Source organism: Mastigoproctus giganteus, chromosome 9, assembly GCF_048544385.1.
Source record: "Mastigoproctus giganteus isolate SK-2022 chromosome 9, ASM4854438v1, whole genome shotgun sequence".
Classification (NCBI taxonomy): domain Eukaryota; kingdom Metazoa; phylum Arthropoda; class Arachnida; order Uropygi; family Thelyphonidae; genus Mastigoproctus; species Mastigoproctus giganteus.
Window position 1 is genome coordinate 188,462,297 of NC_143583.1, and position 19,804 is coordinate 188,482,100.

Here is a 19,804-nt window from a genome sequence, read left to right on the forward strand (position 1 = left end):
CCTAATCATACAGCCAATAGGCTTGATCTTTTTCTCACAAACAATGTGCCTAAAGGACCTCTCACGGTCGAAGTGAGAAGTCCTTTCAGCACTTCAGATCACAACTTAGTGTTTGTCTCTCCTCCAATGGAACCTTTATCTCGTGGCTATTCCCAACCTCGTGTTGTTTGGCATTACAAGAATGCAAAATGGGATGACCTGCGAGACTTCTTTCTTCTTTTCCCTGATCGGATTACTGTTTCAAAACTTCTGATGTCAACATTTGCTCAGATCATGTCAGTGAAATTATTCTTGCAGGAATGGAATCCTTTATCCCACACTCTACTTTAAAATCTCGTCCTTTATCTAAACCTTGGTTTTCCAATAAATGTGCTAAGGCTGTTTAAGAGAAGAATGTTGCATATCGTAATTGGCTTGTTTTTAATTCTCAGTTTCATTTTTTGCCTACACCAAAGCTAGCAATAATTGTAAAGCAGTTATTAATCAGTCCAAACTATAGTCTAAGAGTAGAAAACTTGCTTCTTGCCCTAATGGTAGCCGAGCATTCTGGTCTCTTGCCAAAGCTATTAGCCGCAACTTTTGCCCATCTCTGCTCCCACCTCTGTCCAAACCAGATGGTTCTGTTGTCACTTCAGCCAAGGATAAAGCTGACCTTCTAGCATCCCATTTTTCTTCCAACTCATGTATTAATGATCTTGGTAAAACACCTCCCACCATTCCCAACACACTCCATTCAATGCCTCCTGTGGTCTTCCATCAAAAGGATGTCAGAAGGATTTTGACGAATCTTGATGCTAAGAAAGCTCCAGGTCCCGATGGTATTTCTCCACTTGTTCTCAAAACCTGTGCTCCTGAACTTACTCTATTCTTTGTCGCCTTTTTTCACTTTCTTATTCCAAAGGTGTTTTTCCTTCTGCTTGAAAATTTGTTCATATCCATCCAGTTTCTAAAAAGGGCGACAAATCCCTCCCATCCAATTATCGTCCCATTGCAATTACTTGTACTCTTTGTAAAGTAATGGAGAAATCAATTAACCACCAACTCTTAAACTACCTAGAAACCTTCCGTCTGATCAATGATCACCAGTATTGATTCCATCAGTGTCGATCTACTGGTGATATTCTGGCTTATGTTACCCATTTATGGACTAATTCAATGGAAAGGTTCGGTGAAACACAAGTAGTTGCTCTTGACACCTCAAAGGCTTTCGATCATGTTTGGCATAAAAGTCTTCTAAACAAGCTTCCATCTTATGGTTTGCCAACTGTTTTTAGTAATTGGTTATCCAGTTTTCTCTCTGATCGCTCACTGAGGGTGATGGTAGATGGCTCTCTGTCTTCTAACTTCTCCACTAATGCCGGTGTCCCCCAAGGTTCAGTTCTTTCCCCCACTCTTTTCCTCTTGTATATTAATAACCTTCTTCCATTGACTGGAAATCCTGTCCATAGTTTTGCCGATGATAGCACATTGCATTCCACTTTCCATTTTGAGAAACCTTGTTCTGCTCAGTCAACTTCAACTTCTCGAAAATCTGCTACCAGTTCCTTAAATGCCGATCTTCAGGTAATTCTCCAGTGGGGCAAAGACAACTTAGTTGATTTCAACCCTTCTAAAACCCAGTCTTGTCTTATATCTCGCAAAAAGAATTCTTCTGCTCCTATGCTTATTTTTAGTGACACTTCGATTTCTAGGCAAAATGATATATCTCTTTTGGGGATTACCCTGACTTCTAATCTCTCTTGGCACAAGCACATTACAAATATTGCTTCCTCTGCATCTAAAAAACTTGGTTTTCTCTTTCGCTCTCAGTGTTACTTTTCTTCCAAACAGCTGCTCACTCTGTACAAATCGCAATTCCGCCCTGCCATGGAATATTGTTCCCACATCTGGGGTGGTGCCCCCAAAACCTCTCTCAGGCTTCTTGATTCCATTCAGAAGAGGGCAGTTAGGTTAATTAATGATTCATCTCTAACAGAGTCTCTCCACTCGCTTTCTCATAGACGTACTGTTTCTGCTGCATGCCTCTTCTACAGATACTTCCATGGGCACTGTTCTTCTGAATTGGCTTCTATAATTCCCGCTCTCTTTCAAAACAGTCCGAACTCGTGCTGCCACCAGCCAACATCCATTTACTGTCCAACTTCAAACTCACAGAACCAACTTTTCATCTTCCTCGTTTATTCATTCAACTGCCGTTTTCTGGAACAACCTTCCTTCATATGTATTTTCTGAAAATTACAGTCTACAGAAGTTCAAGTCCAATGTCAACAAATATCTTCTTTCGTCTTCTCAACCTCCAACCCAAGCATGGCACTAAGTACTATAGGTTCTAATACCTCTCTCTTGTTTGGGGTTTACATTAAAAAAAAAGAATAAAATGCACTACACTTTTATCATTTACTATAATCACATTTTTGGTTATAAGAATCAATTTTGAATGCTTCTGTGATATTTTTCTAAAGCACATTTCTGGAGGTCACAACCATAAAACAATGAAAACAGTTTGCAATTTCCGGTTTATTGGGCTTTTCTGTTAGTGCAATAAACGGGTAGCAAACTCGATCTTATTCATTTGCGATAATATAGCTGGAATTCTGTGTTTTCACGTTATTACGGTGAAATGTGTTTCCCCTTCGCTGAAATCTGCTCTTCATTTCTATATCTAAATTTCATCTCATTTGCGTATGTCATGTTAGTTCCAATTTGTGTGTGCTGTGTGCTTTGTTATTGACTGACGCTTAATTTTTTACTACCAAAAAAAAAAATGTCAGTGAAAAGAAAGAGTGAATTCGAGTGTAAAAGATAAGTTATGAATTATAGAAATGTACAATAAATTAAACAAGCAGCAATAAAATTAGGAGTGCCTCAGTCATCTTTATCAAAATTGTTAAAATCACGTCACACATTAAACACTAATGTGATTAGTGAAACCAGAAAAAGAAAGCAGTGCCTCCATAGCCAGGTGGGAAGGAGCAGCAGTGCGTAGCATACGCTTCTTGATTAGACTGGGGTTCGAGCCCGTCACCACCAAATGCGGAGGATGCGGAAAGGTCAAGGGAATGACCACCACATATTCCCGGAGCAATATGGCCTTAGTTGCTAATGTTCCCAAAAACCAAATAACAAAAAAAAAAGGTAGCGTGAATGGAAATGCCAAACAGTAGATAAAGCTCTGTTAGTTTGGTTCAAACAGGCCAGATCATGTAATGCACCTATCAATTGTAGTATTCTTCTTCAAAAAGCTAATGATTTCGCTGAAAAACTACACGAAGAGTTTAAGGCAATGGACGGATGGCTGACAAGATGGAAGGAGAGGCATGATATTGTTTACAAAAAACTTCACAGAGAAAAACAGATTCTGATGGTTCTGCAGCTGACACAGTGTTGAAAACCTCTTGGCAAACTGTGTTAAGCACTTATAATCCCGAAGACACACTTAATACAGATGAAACAGGGTTGTACTACAGTGCTACCCCAGACCACTGCATGATTTTTAAAAATTCCTCTGTGTCTGCAGGAAAGAACATCAAGGACAGGATTGCAGTTCTTTTGACATGCAACATGACGGGAACAATCAAGATGAAGCCATTAGTTATCGGCAAGAGTACATCACCTAGATGTTTTAAAGGAGTAAAACAACTGCCTGCTGAATGTGCTAATAATACCAATGCTTGGATGACAGCTTCTTTATTTGAAGATTATCTTTGTAAATGGGATTTGAAATTGGATAAGAAAAACAAAAAAATTGCATTGGTTTTGGACAACTGCCCAGCTCATCCAAAGTTAACTTTCAAAAACATTGAATTAGTTTTTCTACCTTCAAACACCACATCACTGATTCAACCTCTCGACCAGGGAATAACATAAACCTTTAAGACCTTTTATAGATTGGATATTCGGTAAAGAATCATCCAGTCAATAGATGAAGGTTTGGGAACATCATCCAATATCACAAAGCAGATAACTGTTCTAGATGCACTTCATATGACAATGAGTGCCTGGAATGAAGTTTCCAAAACCTGCATTAGCAACTGTTTCAGAATATGTGGATTAATTATTCATGATGAGCAACTAAGTCATGATGCTGATCATGTTGAAAAGCTTGAAGACAATGGGTGAACTGGAGTTTAATGACTGGGACTGAATTCAGATCTCTTTACGGCACAGTTTTGGAAAGACTCTTGACAACCAAGTCCAAACCACCAATACCTTTAATTCAACATTTCTGAAGAGGTGCAAAGTCTGCTATAGTACCTTACTTTAAGAAGGCAAACACTAATAGTGTACCAGACAGAAAAATGTTAGGTAAGGTAATGTTTAGTATTTGTGTTAGTATTATCCATATAGTGCAAGAGCACAGGCCTTTTCTGCACTGGCAAAAAAAAAAAAAAAATAAATAAATAAATGTACACAGTAGATAAGAAAAGAGTCAAATGATGTACTTTCCTACTTATGTAGGTAACTATCCAGATGACCTTTGAATTTCTTTAAACTGTTAGCCTGAACTACTACCTGCAGAGGCAACTTGTTTCAGATCAACAACTTGTTGACTAAAAGAAAACTTCATGTGTAATTTGAATTTATGGCCTCTAGTCCTGGAATTCTTTATAACAGTAAAATTTTGCCTTCATTCGTTTTACTAACCTGTCTCAAAGCCTGATAAACCTAAATGATCCCCTCTAAGGTGCCTGGTTACCAAGCCCTATAGCCCACATAACCGAAGTCTCCTTTTATGGTTGCCCTTTTGGTGACCTCACCATGAGAGCTCATTTTTGGCCCATTTCCAGAAGCTCAGTGTCTTTTCTTAGATGAGGTCTTCATACTTGGACCCAGAATTCCAAGTGTGGTCAGTTGATATAATTACTGTCCTCCCTACACCAGGTGAATAAGAATTGAGCAAACACCAGACAGGAGTTTGTTCCAACAATTGACTATCTGCATATCTGAACTGCAACCATCCTTCCTTAGTCTGAATTTATGCTCCTCAAGCGTATAGTCTAAGCAAGAGGAAGAATTCTCAGCATTGAGCTTACTTGATCCATTCAATGTATTAAAACCTCAGTTAGATCCAGAAGTGTGTAGTATCCAAGCGCTGCAGTTTGCAGAACAGAAGCCTTTCCTGGTAAGAGCACTCTTTTGTTCCTCTCAGTGAAGGATGCAAAGAAAAACCATGTAGACTTCTTTACTTTTGTAAACACTAGAAGGATGAATCACATTGGCTTGCTTGTTAATGATCCTGCTCAGGTTGCTGACAAACTGAATAAGTAATTTGCACGCACACAAGGAATTCTTTAGGGAAGTGGATGCTAGAAGTTATCAAATTCAAACAGGGAGCTAAATGATTTTGTAGCAACTGAAAGGAAAGTGGAACAGAAATTGTTGAACATAAGAAAGGCACCTGGGGTGGATGGGATCAATCCCAATTATATTAAAGGATACAGAAAAGGAGGCAAGCAAACTCTTAGCCATAATTATGTAGACATCAGGAGAAGTCCCGCTTGGACTGGAGATGTGTGAATGTTATTCCTAATTCACAAAAGCAGTTAAAAGGGTGACACAAGTAATTACAGAAATAAGTAGTGCTGTTATACTTCAGTCACAGCATGTGCTTGTTAAGGAGAAATCTTGTCCGACCAGTTTGATTGGATATTATGATGCTGTCACAAATCGACTGGATGCAAAAAGTAATTTTTATCATATATTTGAATTTCAGGGCTATGACGTAGCCGAGCGGTCAGGAGTGCAAGTGCAGTGGCACGCTCTCTTTGAGTGGACTGGGCTTCAAGCCCGTGACTACTAAATATGATAAACATCTGCATTGACATTGGGTGAAGGAAACACCAAAATAAAAAACCAAGAGTGTCAGGCCTCGCTTGTAAAAAATTTGGTTAGACATATCAAATATGGAGGAACAACAAGCATTCCATCCATGTTGCTGACCCCTAACCGGGACAAATAGTGCAGATAATTTTTTTACTTGGATTTTGGGAAAGCTTTAGATACAGGTGGGTATTAGTGACAGAGTGGGTATTAGTGACAGAGTGGGTATTAGTGAACATTGCTTTATGTGGACTAATGTCATTAGTAGTGCCCCCGTGGTTTGGTGCCGGACATATTATTGCTTTTTGTATTTATTGATGATGGTAGATTAGGCTTAGTTTGCAGGGAATGTGTAATATTCTTCTATAAATGTACCTTCTTGATTGTTTCTTTCTTAATGGCCAAGTCTCGCAAACAGAGTACAATGGACCAGACGTAGTACTCCATTTCTCTTAATCGAAGATTCAGATCCAATTGCAGATTACATAAAACACCTCTCAATTCGCAAAAGGCCCATCTTGCAATTTCAACCCTTCTTTTAATTTCAGTTGAATCATCCTCTTTGTCATTAATTTCTCTTCTTAAATCGAAATAACTGTTGACTTTTTCAATCAGCCTCCCATTGACTAAGTGTGAGATTTGTATAATTCTTGGGGCCAATTACCATCCATTTAGTCTCACTGGGATTTATCTGATGACCCATCTTATTACTTTCTGCATTAACTATCTCTAAGAGTGATTGAAGATCAGAATCACTTCCTGCAATGAAGACTATGTCATCAGCATAGTGTATATTATTGATGACTACTCTATTTAAAGCAATTCCTTCTGCTCTATCTTCTAATGCCTCCTTCATAGACACAGCTGAGTGGTCATGGGAAAGAGTGCAGTAGTGCACACACTCTTTGAGCGGACCAGGGTTCAAGCCCGTGACTGTTAAATACAATTAATGTTTGTATTGATAATTAATTGTAAACTCCTCTGACCTGGTGGTCATGCCAGAATATAAACGAGAACATTTTTTTCAGAATTGAGATTGAACAGTAATGGAGATAGACTGCACCCCTGTCAAACACCTCTCTTTATCATAAATTCTTCTATCAGCTCATCTTTCACTCTCACCATAGCACTCCAATTATAGTAGGTTCTCAATTATTTGGATGTCTTTGCTGTCTATCTGGTGCAGGATAGCAAACAATTTTCTATGCTGAACTTTGTCAAATGCTTTCTCGTAGTCTATGAAACAAGCATTGAAATCTTGTTGCATTTCCAGACATCTTTCTATTAATACTGAACATAGCTTCTGGTACCTATACCAATTACCATCCATTTAGTCTTACTGGGATTTATCCGAAGACCCATCTTATTACTTTCTACATTAACTATCTCCACGAGTGTTTGAAGATCAGAATCACTTCTTGCAATGATGATATAGTCATCAATGCAGGAAGTAATTCTGATCTTCATTGCCTAAATCCAAACTGACTCTTCCCTCTTTTCCTTTACACATTTATCCTGGATGCAAAAATAAATTATTCTTAAAAATATCTTTAGTGTATGACTCATAAGGCTGACTGTTCGATATTCTGCACAATTCTTTGTATTTGCCTCTTTTTTTTTTCTTTTTTTTTTTTACCAAAAAAAAAAAAAAAAAAGAAAAAAAAAGTGCAGCCATTATCAACCCACTGCAGGATGGAAGCCTCCTCAACAATTTATGCTGAGCGAAATGGACCATAATCTGCCACGCTGGTCCAGTGCGGGTTGGCAGATCGACCGTATTCAGCAGTCAGGGGCTTGAACCCCGGTCTACTCAAAGAGCGTGTGCTACTGCACTCCCGCTCCTGCCCGCTTGGCTACGGAGGTTGTCTTTTTTTAGTAATGGTACAAAAAATTTGATTTCAACCAATCCTGAGGAATCTTCCCTGAGTCGTAAACTTTGTTGATCAGATGTGTCAGAGCCTTGATGCCATTTTCACCCAGCAATTTTAGATATTCTGTCACTATTCTATCCTCTCTAGCAGCCTTATCACTCTTTGCCATTTTCATCACCTCTGAAGTATCATTGGGCTTTCAAGATCTATTTCCTTCACACTTCCTTTTTATCTCTTCATCCTCTTTGAACAACTGTGCTATATACTTTTCCAAGATCTGTTTCCCCCCCCCCCCCAAATGTAGTCATCCAGGCATATTAACTTTTCTGTCTTCCCTTTTCAAAAGGTTTTTCTCTGCTATCATAATGGCTGTCTTCATGTTATCCCACATCATTTCAGGACTTTTTCATTTACTTCTCTGGTTCTATTCTGATTCCAAATTTCTACCTGCGTTTCTATGACTTTTATAAACGTCTCTGGCTACCACCTCATTGTTCAGCATTCTTCTGCCTGTCTTTTTGGGACCTTTTAGCCTTGTTCTCTACTGTCTACTTGAATTCCAGAATTAAGATAGATGGGTTATGGTCTTATGCAAAGATAAAATATCTGCTCCTGGATGTCTTTGCTGTTAATACACTATTACGTAATCTTTTGTTAATCGTTATATAATTATTTGATTTCATATTATTTTGTTTTCTGTGTCTTTTGATTTCCAAATATAGTAGACTGTCAAAATAACAGAACATTTGAGCTAATGGAACATTGAGATCGGATGTTTACATATTGCACAGATGCCTTGCAGTGCTGAAAAAAAAGAAAATGGCAGGTCACATAAAGATTTCAGGAAAGCTTTTGACACTGTTGCGCATGGAAGACTATTGTACAAATTGGAGCAGAATGGTATTAAGGGTAAGTTGCTACAATGGATAAAAGGATGGTTAAGTGCGAGAAGACAGAGGGTGGTAATCAATGGGTGCTGCTCTTCTTGGCCTAATGTTATTAGTGGTGTCCCACAGGGTTCGGTGTTAGATCCACTGTTGTTTTGTATATTTATCAATGATATTGATGAAGGTATATCAGGCTTAATGTCGAAGTTTGCAGATGATACAAAGGTTGGCAGGGTTGTTAATGACAGTAATGGCAGTGTGCTACTGCAACAGGATCTAGATAATTTGGGCAGATGGGCTAAGAAGTGGCAACTGAAGTTTAACCTTGACAAATGCAAAGTACTGCATATGGGTAGAAGTAACCCCAGAGAAACGTATCAACTGTGTGGTACTACACTTAAGGTGGTAGAAAATGAAAAAGACCTGGGTGTAATTGTGCAGTCAGATATGAAGTTCTCTGAGCAATGCAGACAGGCTGCCAGGGCAGGTCATGGGGTTTTGTCAATGTTACATTATCCCTCTGTATAAGGCAATGGTCAGGCCACGCCTTGAGTACTGCGTACAGGTCTGGAGGCCTCATTGTAGGAAGGATGTAGATTTACTTGAGCGTGTACAGAGAAGGGCAACAAGATTGGTGAGGAGAATGAAGGGATCCTCTTACCAAGAGAGGCTTAAGTTCTGCAAATTGCAGTGGCTGGAGACTAGGCACCTGCGCGGTGATCTGATTGAGGTGTATAAGGCTTTGAATGGGTTGAGCACGCTGAATTTTGATGGGATCCTTCCACTTGTTCAGATTACGAACCTAAGGGGGCATAAATTCAAATTAAGAAAAGACAGATGTAGATTGGATGTGCGGAAATTTGCCTTTAGCCAGCGGGTGGTTAATTGCTGGAACAAACTTCCATCTGTCGTTGTGGAAGTTGATAGGTTGAATAAATTTGGAGGAACTGGACAGGCATTTGGAGGAAATGGTGTGATTTTTTTTTTTGGCTGATGCTGCATAAGCTCATACATTTGCTTTCTTGCATCACATGCCACTACTACTACTATTATTGTATTTGTTCATGTTCACCATTTTGAAAGTGAATTCTGTACTGATATCATGGATTATACTGCTGCTTTACATTTATTTTAAATTAAAAACCCCTCACTATGGCTCCTAAAGTTAATAAACCTCATACAGAGAAGAAAAGAAGAACAACATTAAAGCTTAGCAACAAACTAGATATAATCCAAATTACCGTATTTCTTTGATTCTAAGATGCCATCGATTGTAAGAAGCACCTTAATTTCAGTACCTTAAAATAAATCTAACAAATATTTTTATTATAATAGAAATCAATTTACTAACAACAATAAGTACCGGTATTTATCAGTAGGTATGTTATTCATCACTTTCTTGTGAGCCGTCGATATCTGCATCAATATCAGAGTCTACTTCACATTCAGGGTCAGATTCTTCTGAGCCTTCGAGATGCAACATTTTTTAAATGAGTGCTTGACTATTCTTTCTGGGATCAGCTTCCAAGCTGTTGATACCCATTCTGCCAATTTTGATGTTGGAACTTCCTTAATATTTCTGGAAGGCGTCAACGGAAGGTTGTCGGCCAACAGCCAGGATTCATATTCCTTTCTCAAGTAATTGTGGCCGCAGTTGGCTAGTCATGCCACCAAGAATCACAACCAAGTCACCACGTTTTTGCATGATTTTATTTTTGACCTGTTCGGACAAAGGTCCACGAAATTCATCAAGTACTAGCATGCTAGGTGGGTTACGAAGACTTCCAGGACGTCTGTTCCACACAATATTTTAGCTAGTCTTCCATAAGCTCTGCCGACATCCACCCATTTTTTGTGCACGCACAATAACATCTTTGGGGAAAATTTCATTCTTCGGTATGGTTTTTCGATTTAAAATTAAATATGGTTGCAACTTTCGACCATCAGCGGTGATGCATAGCATCACAGTGATATGCTGCTTTTCGTAGCCTGTGCTTATAATCTTGATTTCTTTAGCATTGACCGTGTAATTTCGAGGCATATCGAAGAAGACCATCAGCATTTCCAATTTGACTAAACTCAGTTTCTTTTGTCCTTAATTTCATCACCTGTCGCTGAAAGTTAATCAGCTTCTCTTGAAAGTCTGCAGGAATTTTTTGACAGATAGATGTTCGGCGCCTTAACGATAATCCGCTACAATGCACGAGTCTGTCGCACCAGCAGTGACTGCCTTTAAAAATTATTTTCTCTATTCCGAGGGACTTGGCAATTGCATGATGTCTATTTTCTATTTCTCCATTCCACAATGTTTTAAATTTCCAGATCCCACCACTTCCACAGATTAGGTCAATGAATTGTTCTTACAGGGATGATTTTCATTATTTCCTTTTGAACTCTTGTTCTTTTTTCAAACTATGGTTTGTCAAAAATGTTCAGGATAAGAATAAATATTATAACTAGTTGGTGTTAAAATTGTAATTTTCTACCTGTTGTCCAAATGTTAAAAGAAACTTCTAGGGCCTCTTGCCAAAGCCATTGACCACAACATCTGTCTATCCATACTTCTACCTCTGTTGCATATTTATAACAAAATAAACTTATTACTTTAACTCCTACTCTTACATTGATGATGTTAGTATATCTTCACTTGTTCTTAAAACTTGTGCTTCAGAATTAACTTCTGTTTTAAACCATCTTATTCCACTGATATTTTTATCTTCTCCTTAAACATTTGCATAGAAGGGAAGGAATTGAGCCCATTTTTAAATGGCTAATATGAGCAAATTTTCAAGAAGGAAAAACACAAGTTTCTCTAGAGTGGTAGAGATTTAAATTAAGATTTGGTAGCTTTATTTGGCACAAAGGTTGAAAAACCATTAAAACAATATTGTACATCAGTTATTGCTGCTGCTACTTTTTTACGCTCAATTATTGACTGTAATAGACACTTATGAACAAGTGCTAATACTGCATTAAAATTAATCTGGATTGCACCTATAGAAAAATATTTCCCGAAGATTATCCCTTCCACTACAGCAGAAAAAATTTGTCCTGAACATTAAAATTGTGAGGTGCAGATACAAAAATGAATTTGCTTAGCAAATTAAGGTCTATCTTTTTCTTTTTTGCATTTTTCAACCAGTAGTATTTCAGCTATCATAAATAAATGCTTATAATTTTATAATACTCAAGATGGAACAAAATTTTTTTAATCACTAGTTACCTCTAGAAGCACTACTTTTAAACGAATTATATCATCAAAAGGCCAATCTGTTATTGTTATATATATATGTAATCATTATTGTTTTTTAATATAGGGTATAGATATAGCGAGTGGTGTACTAATTAGCCTTTGTATATACATGTACATACTAGGGACTGCTGTTTTGAACTCGCTATATATAGCTTACGCCTTAGAAAAGTGGTACCTATATGGGTTCTTTACAGTAGGAATGAATTCTATATTATACTAGGATTTCTCTTCTACATCTGAGTATTATTGGTTTTGTTTTCTCTATTATAGAGGGCGCTATTATGCTTTTGTTCATCCAAAAAACACCGGCTAATTCTTGACAAATCTTAGGTGGCGCATGACGCTTTGTAGTTATATAAGTCTAGTGAGGTTGCTGCAGGCGTTTTGTTTTTCCCGCCTTGGGCTACGGTAAAGTATGCTTGGTAGATTCCTTACGGGGTTTTTACCATGTCCCCTCTTTTGTTCTCTAAGCATTACTGACAATCCGACCTTATCTGACAGGTTCCGTCTTTCGTTCTCTTAGCATTACTGACAATTTGACTTTATCTGACATTATTTATGTCCTACTTAAAGTAAACTTTATTAGGAATTAGCCATTCCGTTTTTTCCTTTTTCTTTTTCTTCTTTTTCTTTTTATTCGATTGATATATTTTTACAGGCCTTTACTACCTAACCAGGATCCCTACTTTTAGGGTCGGGAAGTTACGCTCCCGGTTAATATCCGATGTACTATCGATAAATTGACCTTTTCTTTCTTTTTGCTTTTAGCTTTCCTCTTGCCTTATTTTTCATACCTCGCGAACTATTAGAGTAATTCGAGGGGGAGTGAGGTACTATTGCTCTACTATACATTTTTCCGTTCTCCTTCGGTTAGCTTTATTAGCTATTTTCTGCAAAATTTTATGCTAAATTGTGTTCAGCAAAAATTTTAATAATTACTCAGTTGTGCTTATAATGTGGTAGCGATCGGTCGGGCTAAATATCATCCAGCCTGTATCATTTATAAATTGTTGTTATGTATTACGGTACGACACTTGTTGTTTTGGCATTCTAGACTTACATTTGTCTCAAATCTTACGTTAATGTTATACTAAATTATTCCACATTTCCACTATTATATTATTTTGGCTTTAGTATACAGGCAGATGATAACAGAAACCGATGGCTCAGTCTAGCATGGGTTGGTTATTTTGTAAGGGTTTAGCCCTCGACAAAGTTCCTTGCAAAATAATTTTCCTGTGTTGGGCTTATTATTTTATTATTTTATTAATTTACTTAATATGATTTATATTTTGGTTTTCATGTATACTGGAGATATGGCAGGACTATGGCTATATGGATTTTCAAACTTTAAAGATATTAACTTTACACTATAACGTATCTATTTAGTATATATATATATATATATATATACACACACACACACACACACAGGGTGTTTCGAAAGTGATCGTCAATAATTTAAAGGTGAACTGTAGAGACTAGTAAACATGGGTCCTTAAGTGAATAGTTTTTGAGATGTTGCACATTTCTAGTTGGGATCCACCACTGACTTGTTTGTTTAGGTTAGGTTATGTTATGCTCATTCTCTTCCTTTCACCTCTCTTAATGCTCTGAGACGTAGGAACAGCACCTTAGATAGCATGGGCGCTTCGCACATGGAGTATGAGCAGGTAGGCCAGAAGCATAACACCTGATGTTGAGGAAAGGGTGTTAGAAAGAATAGAACAAAATCCAGGAATTTCAACAAGGAGGGTTTCTCTGCACGAGCATATACTGAGTCATAGCAGTGTGTGGCAAATTTTACATCGCCAATTACTGTATACTGTACCCCTACCATATCCAGTGTGTATAAGGTCTCACCAATAGACTACCCTTCCAGAGTGAACCAATAGATGCAACAACAGTGTGTCCTGAACCCCAATTTTTAAACAACATTTTGTTCACTGATGAAGCTTGGTTTACTTGTGATGGTATTTTTAATTTTCATAACTGTCATGTTTGGTCTGACGAAAATCCTAATACAGTTCTCAAGTCACGACATCAGCAACGTTTCTCGTTGAATGTCTGGGTCTACTAGGAGACCGTCTAATTGGATCACACTTTCTGCCAAAGGCTAACAGGAAAGCTGTACCTTCAGTTCCTGCAGAATGTTCTTCGAGACCTCCTTGATGATGATAACATTCCACTTCAGCAATGCCAGAACATGTGGTTTATGCATGATGGCACACCAGCACATTTTGCTCAAGTTGGCTCGGTATCTAACTAGAAGGTATGGTCAATGGTGGATAGGTAGAGGTGGGCCTGTAATGTAGCCTCCCAGATCACCAGACTTAAATCCTATGACTTTTTGTATCTAGGATCATGTAAAAAGCTTGGTGTACACTTCTGACATTAACACAGTTGAGGAATTGCAGTGTTGGGTTGGAGCCTTTCTGAAAATCAGAAATAACCGAGAAATGCCTGAGAAGCTTTGCAACTCAATGCAGAGAAGACTACAAAGCTGCATGCGGATGCAAGGACAGCATTTTGAACACCTTTTGTAACATGTAACATTTGTAAAATCCTGTGGTGTTGAAACCAAAAATTAAAAATGTATTATCTTATGTTTAATAAAACCACCCTTAGCAAAGGATTCACAGCTAACTAGTGCTCCCATAGTCAGTGCACATATATATATATATATATATATATATATATATTTTTTTTTTTTTAAATAAGATGCTGCTATGAAATTGTTTTGAGACTTACCTAATGATAATTCAGATAGGGTTGTTTTATTGTTCACAAGTTGTGAGAGCTTTGCTAATCACAGCACTCACTATGTGATCAGTAAGCTTTGAAACAGTTTCAGTAAGTTTCCAGTATTTTAAAGAAATAACAGAATAGCCTTTCAGTGATGTTTGTTTTAAAGTAGATTCTCATGGCAGCTCACAGTTAACTTGTGAGCACTCCTGCTGATTAGAGTAAAACAAGAGCTCATGCATTAGAAGTTTGCTCATGGTATTTCCTTTTCCTGCTCTATTTTTTTTTTTTTTTTTTTTAAATCATAAATTGAGTTTTATATAAAGGTTAAATTCTGCTCAGAATCTGACTGGTAGTCCCTATATTCACGTTCTTCATTGTCGCAACTATCATCATTAGAAAAAATCCTTTTCTTCCCTTGCTGTACAAGAAGGAACTATTTCTTCCCATTGTTGCTCTTCATACATCATTCTGTTCATTTCAGTCCATTTCTTACCACAAGATATCATTCTAGGGATAAAGGAAGAAAAACCTGTCAACAAAGAAAATACTGAAAGCAGAAAGAGTGGAAATGAGTTAAAATATGACTTACCTTTTCAGCAACACGAGGACTCGTGCAATGAGAAAAATGCTCAGAGGCAGAAGGTGGGTGGAAACCCTCTCTAAGGATATGCATGCAGTACTAATTGTAAACAAATAACAATGTCTGGTAGATGGAAGTTTAAAAGTCAGCTAGAAGGTGTCCCTGGCTTCCTTCCACTTCAGCTAAATTAATTTTCTTAGAAAAGCATGATCAAAATGCTCATAGTGCAAGTACCCATGGGTTAGGAAGGTTTGTTCCATCTCTAATATTAAGACCATAGCAAGTAAAATCCTGTCCACAAAATACACAGGACAAGATAATAATCAAATATATCTTATTTCATAGATCATATAGCTTTTGCTTTATTAAAATAACCATTGTTTCAAATTTATGTAATCAAATACTTAACTCCATTTTTCCCCCACCTCTTCTCCCCTCCCAGCTATTTAGATAGTTATAGACACCCAAAAGATATTAGAAAAGAAGTTGTTCTACAGCGGTTAAGATCAATTTCGCCTTTCAAAGAAGAATCCCCTATGCCAAAGTATCCTAACATTTATAGAGCACCAGACGTTCCTTCCTGGATGAAAGCTAATATGTGGAAAGAAAGATATCGGTTAGGGAAATATAGAGATCTCCGACCATATACTTCTTATCCTGAGTCAGAAGTAACTAATCCACTTCATGAGTACAAAAAAAAACAATTAGAAGAGAAAAAACTGGAAACACTAAGGAACAATTCAGATTAAAAAATTTTTGCAAGTTGTTTCTAAAGTTCTACAATGAACATCTCTTAATTCCTAGAATTTGTTTCTCTTAAAATACATTTATCATCTCCAGCTATAGTTTATGTGTCTGTGTGTGTTGTATTTCAAGGCAGATTTTATCCCCAAATCATTTATGCTATGCCTTAACTCATTTTCAGAATTTATGTATATGTTTCATGATCTTTTAAATTATAACTATGGCCCACTCACTTTCTCATGTGATTGGGCCATAGTTATAAGTGGAGCCCTTGAGGTTTTGTGCTAGGGCTACTATTGTTATTCTCAGGAATAATAACATGAGAATAGCTTATGGGATTGAGATGAAGGGTGTAAATGAGGAAACAGACTTAGGTGGTTTAATACACTGAGAGATGAAGACTAGTATGCTGTGGAAACAGATGTACAGTCTTTTATCAATAATTTACCATGCCTTTGCATGTAGAGAGAAGAGGGGTTTCAGTTCTGTTACATAAGTCAATGGTGAGATTCGGGCTTAGAAGCTTTACTTAAGAAAGGACAGCAGCAAGCTTCTTGACAAGGTCTGAAGACAGCCAACTTGTCTAGTGGGAATAGCAAAGGAGTATCCTTATGAGGAGAAAGATTACAAAGGTGGATTATGGATTCTGGAAATAGGCATGTCTTGAGGGGGGATTAAAGGATAGTAGAATTTTCAAATCAAAATGGGACACAAAAACCAGGGGCATAAATACAGGATGGTGCAAAATAAGCTGACCATTTAAAAAAAAATCATAACTTTTTTAGTTCTTTTTAGGTTTGTAATTTTTTGGGTTTATTTTAACAAGTAACCCTTGGAGAATTTAATTATGGAGAGGTACGCAATTGCTCGGCAGACCAAAATAATGCAATGAGCATATAGACAATTTTATAACATTCGCGAGGCACCAAGTAGGAACACAATTTACACTGCGGTTTGAAATTTTGAAGAAAAAGGAACTGTTGCTGATGCCAGACACACTGGAAGACCTCGTAGTGGTAGATCGGTGGAAAACATTGCACGTGTATGGGAGAGTGTTGCAGATCAACCCCAAACATCGACCAGAAGATGCTCTGCTCAATTGATGATCTCTCGTCGCTCCCTGCAGTGAATTTTGTGTAAGGACTGGCATCACTTTCTGTACAAGATTCAATTAGTCCAAGCCCTTCATCCCGAAGACAAGCAAGCAGTCTGGAATACACTCGTGCCTTCATAAACTTCACAAGAAATGATAAAAATTTCATTTCAAATTTGATGATGAGCGACAAAGCACATTTTCAGTTAAGTGGCTTTGTTAATAAACAAAACTGTCAATTTTGGGGCAGTGCAAACTCAAGAATAACTCACCAGAGACCACTGCATTCAGCTAAGGTAAGGGTCCGTAACAGCCAAACGCATCATTGGACCTTATTTATTCAAGCATGATTATGGTGTTGTTCAGACGGTCAATGGAGAGTGCTATAGAACAATGGGTAAAAAAAAATTTTGATGCCACAGCTACCAGAAGACCACAATATGTGGTTCCAACAAGATGCCACCACAGCTCACACCGCTCGAGCCACAATGGACCTCCTAAGGCAGCATTTTCCCAATCACATTATTTTGAAAAATGGTGATGTGAGATGGCCACCGCACTGACCAGATTTGTCCACCCCAGACTTTTTTCTTTGGGGCTATCTCAAGGATAAAGTGTATGCCAATAACTCCAAAACCATAGAGGCCCTAAAAGAGAATATCCGGCATGAGATTGCCGTAATATCTCCTGAAACTCTGAGAAATGCCATGGAAAACACAGAAGAGCACATGTTTGCGAGCAAGAAGGGGGTGGTCATTTGGCTGATATTATTTTTCATGTATGGTGTAAAATATTTCCAAGAATAAAGCTTTCATTCACCATTTAAATAGTTCATTTTTTTACATTTCGTTCTAAAGTTACAGAGAAAACAAACCGTTCAGCTTATTTTGCGCCATCCTGTATAAACTGCTGTGGAAAACAGACTGTACCTGTGGAAGTTTAGTCATTCATATTATTTTCATGCTTAAAAAACTGTGTTATCAATGTCTAATTTTTCTTTTGCACTAGATGAATTTGTTTAATTGGCTTTTTATCCTTCCTGTATTGTGGAGGATGACAGTTTATTGAGGTTAGTTCAGTATCTTCTGGCGGTGTGAAAAGCATGACAAGAGGTATATAGGTTGTGTAGACTTTCCACCTCCCCCTTTCTGACTGATGCAGAAAAAAAAACTTAGTTTCCTTGCACCCTTTGGCCTTAGCTAATATTAAATCAGTCCTTCAAGACTATCTTGTTTCCTGTTAGATCTTTAATTATAGTCAGGGCAAGCCCTCTTTCTTATAATGCTTATTCAATCTGTCTCTAGGTCTGTTACCATTTTTTTGAATTGAATATCTGTTTAGCTAACCCTCTTTTCCCCATACCACACCATCTTAAGTTTGCTTCATTTAGATTTGATGGGATATTAACTACCTCAAGATATTTTCCAATATCCCTTATTTCTAATATGGTCTTACCATTGCTTCCATACATTAGTCATATTATTCTTAAGACTCATTTCTGTTCTAAACCTTTATTTCTTACTTAGCTGCATATGCTTAAAAACAACTGATTTTGTGTTTTAGAAAATTTGTCTTTTGCCCCAAATGAATGTTTAACTGGCTTTCTATGGCTTCCTGCTTTACTTATTCTATTTATTTCCATGCAGATGATAAAAAAGTGAAGTGAGCTAAGATGTGCAAAAATTATAAGTAGTCATACACGACAAGAATAATGTAAAAAGAAAGAGAAATATTTTAGAAATATTTCTATTTTTGAACAACAGGAAATTTTGGATATTATTTCTATTATTGAAGCAGAAAAACTCATGGAAAATGCCAAGTATGGAAAGGCAGCACCTGTAGCATGAAATTAGACCTGAAAGTTGAAAGTAAAATAGGATGACTGGCTATCCAGAGATTGTTTTCCAAAGGAGAGGTTTCAAAAGATTGGTCCATGACATTAACTGTACCAATATATGAAAAGAGGAATAAAGTTAAATGTAAAAATAGAATATTTTTACTCTATTTACTCCTCTGTAATTTTCATGTAAAACCTGTACAAGAATCTTAGACAAGTGGCTGGAAGTACTGTCAAATGTAATTATGAGGAAAAACAGTCAGTGTCAGGCAATGCCAGCATTAAATATTTGCACTGAGATAAATTATAGAAACGTCATGGGAATATAACAACTACTCTATTTAGTATTGTTAACCTTAAAAGAAACATAAAAAAGCACCTGGAAATTTGCTCTTTCAAATTTTTTCCATTAGGGATGCCATGCCTATTGAGATGGTCCTGTATCATATCCTTAACTACAGGCTCAATGATTTTTGTATTCACATACAAAAAGAATCCTTTGAACTTCATTTTCAGCTCTTGCCTGTCTTATCCATCAGTGGTTTTCTTTACATATATGTTTATAATACTCATATTAAACAGCATCTTTCAATGGTCTATAACTAGACCATGCTTTTTGTCTCATTCAATTAAACTCTTGTCATTCACTTTTTGACAGCCTGATTTTGAGTAATTTTTCTCCACTGGAAAAATATATTTGTGGCTTCCAGAATAAATCTCTTGAATACTTCCTATAATGAAGTCACATCTAATAGCATATAGTTCTCTCCTGTAAAAGCACAAGAAATACCCTGATCCACCATAGTTCCCTCTTGAAATTGAAGCCCTTGCCTTTTCCTTCAACCACAGAAATCTCCTTTGGTACCACCCAATAGCCCACTGTTGGTTACTACACTGTTAAATTTTGAATGTAGATTAGAGCCTTGGTGAGAACAAAGTCCAATATTTAAACTCTTTGTACTATCTCTGAC

At 37.2% G+C, this 19,804-nt stretch overlaps 1 protein-coding gene across 1 annotated transcript in view; it reads left to right on the top strand.

Annotated features, from left to right (window-relative positions):
* The window catches only part of mRpL38 (mitochondrial ribosomal protein L38), a 95,482-nt gene extending 79,574 nt beyond the window's left edge, over positions 1 to 15,908 (top strand). Inside the window, exon 8 of the mRNA XM_090380865.1 lies at positions 15,602 to 15,908. Within this exon, the coding sequence (XP_090236991.1) occupies positions 15,602 to 15,908 (307 nt within the window). The remainder of the gene's footprint in view (positions 1 to 15,601) is intronic.
* Positions 15,909 to 19,804: the final 3,896 nt, after the last annotated feature.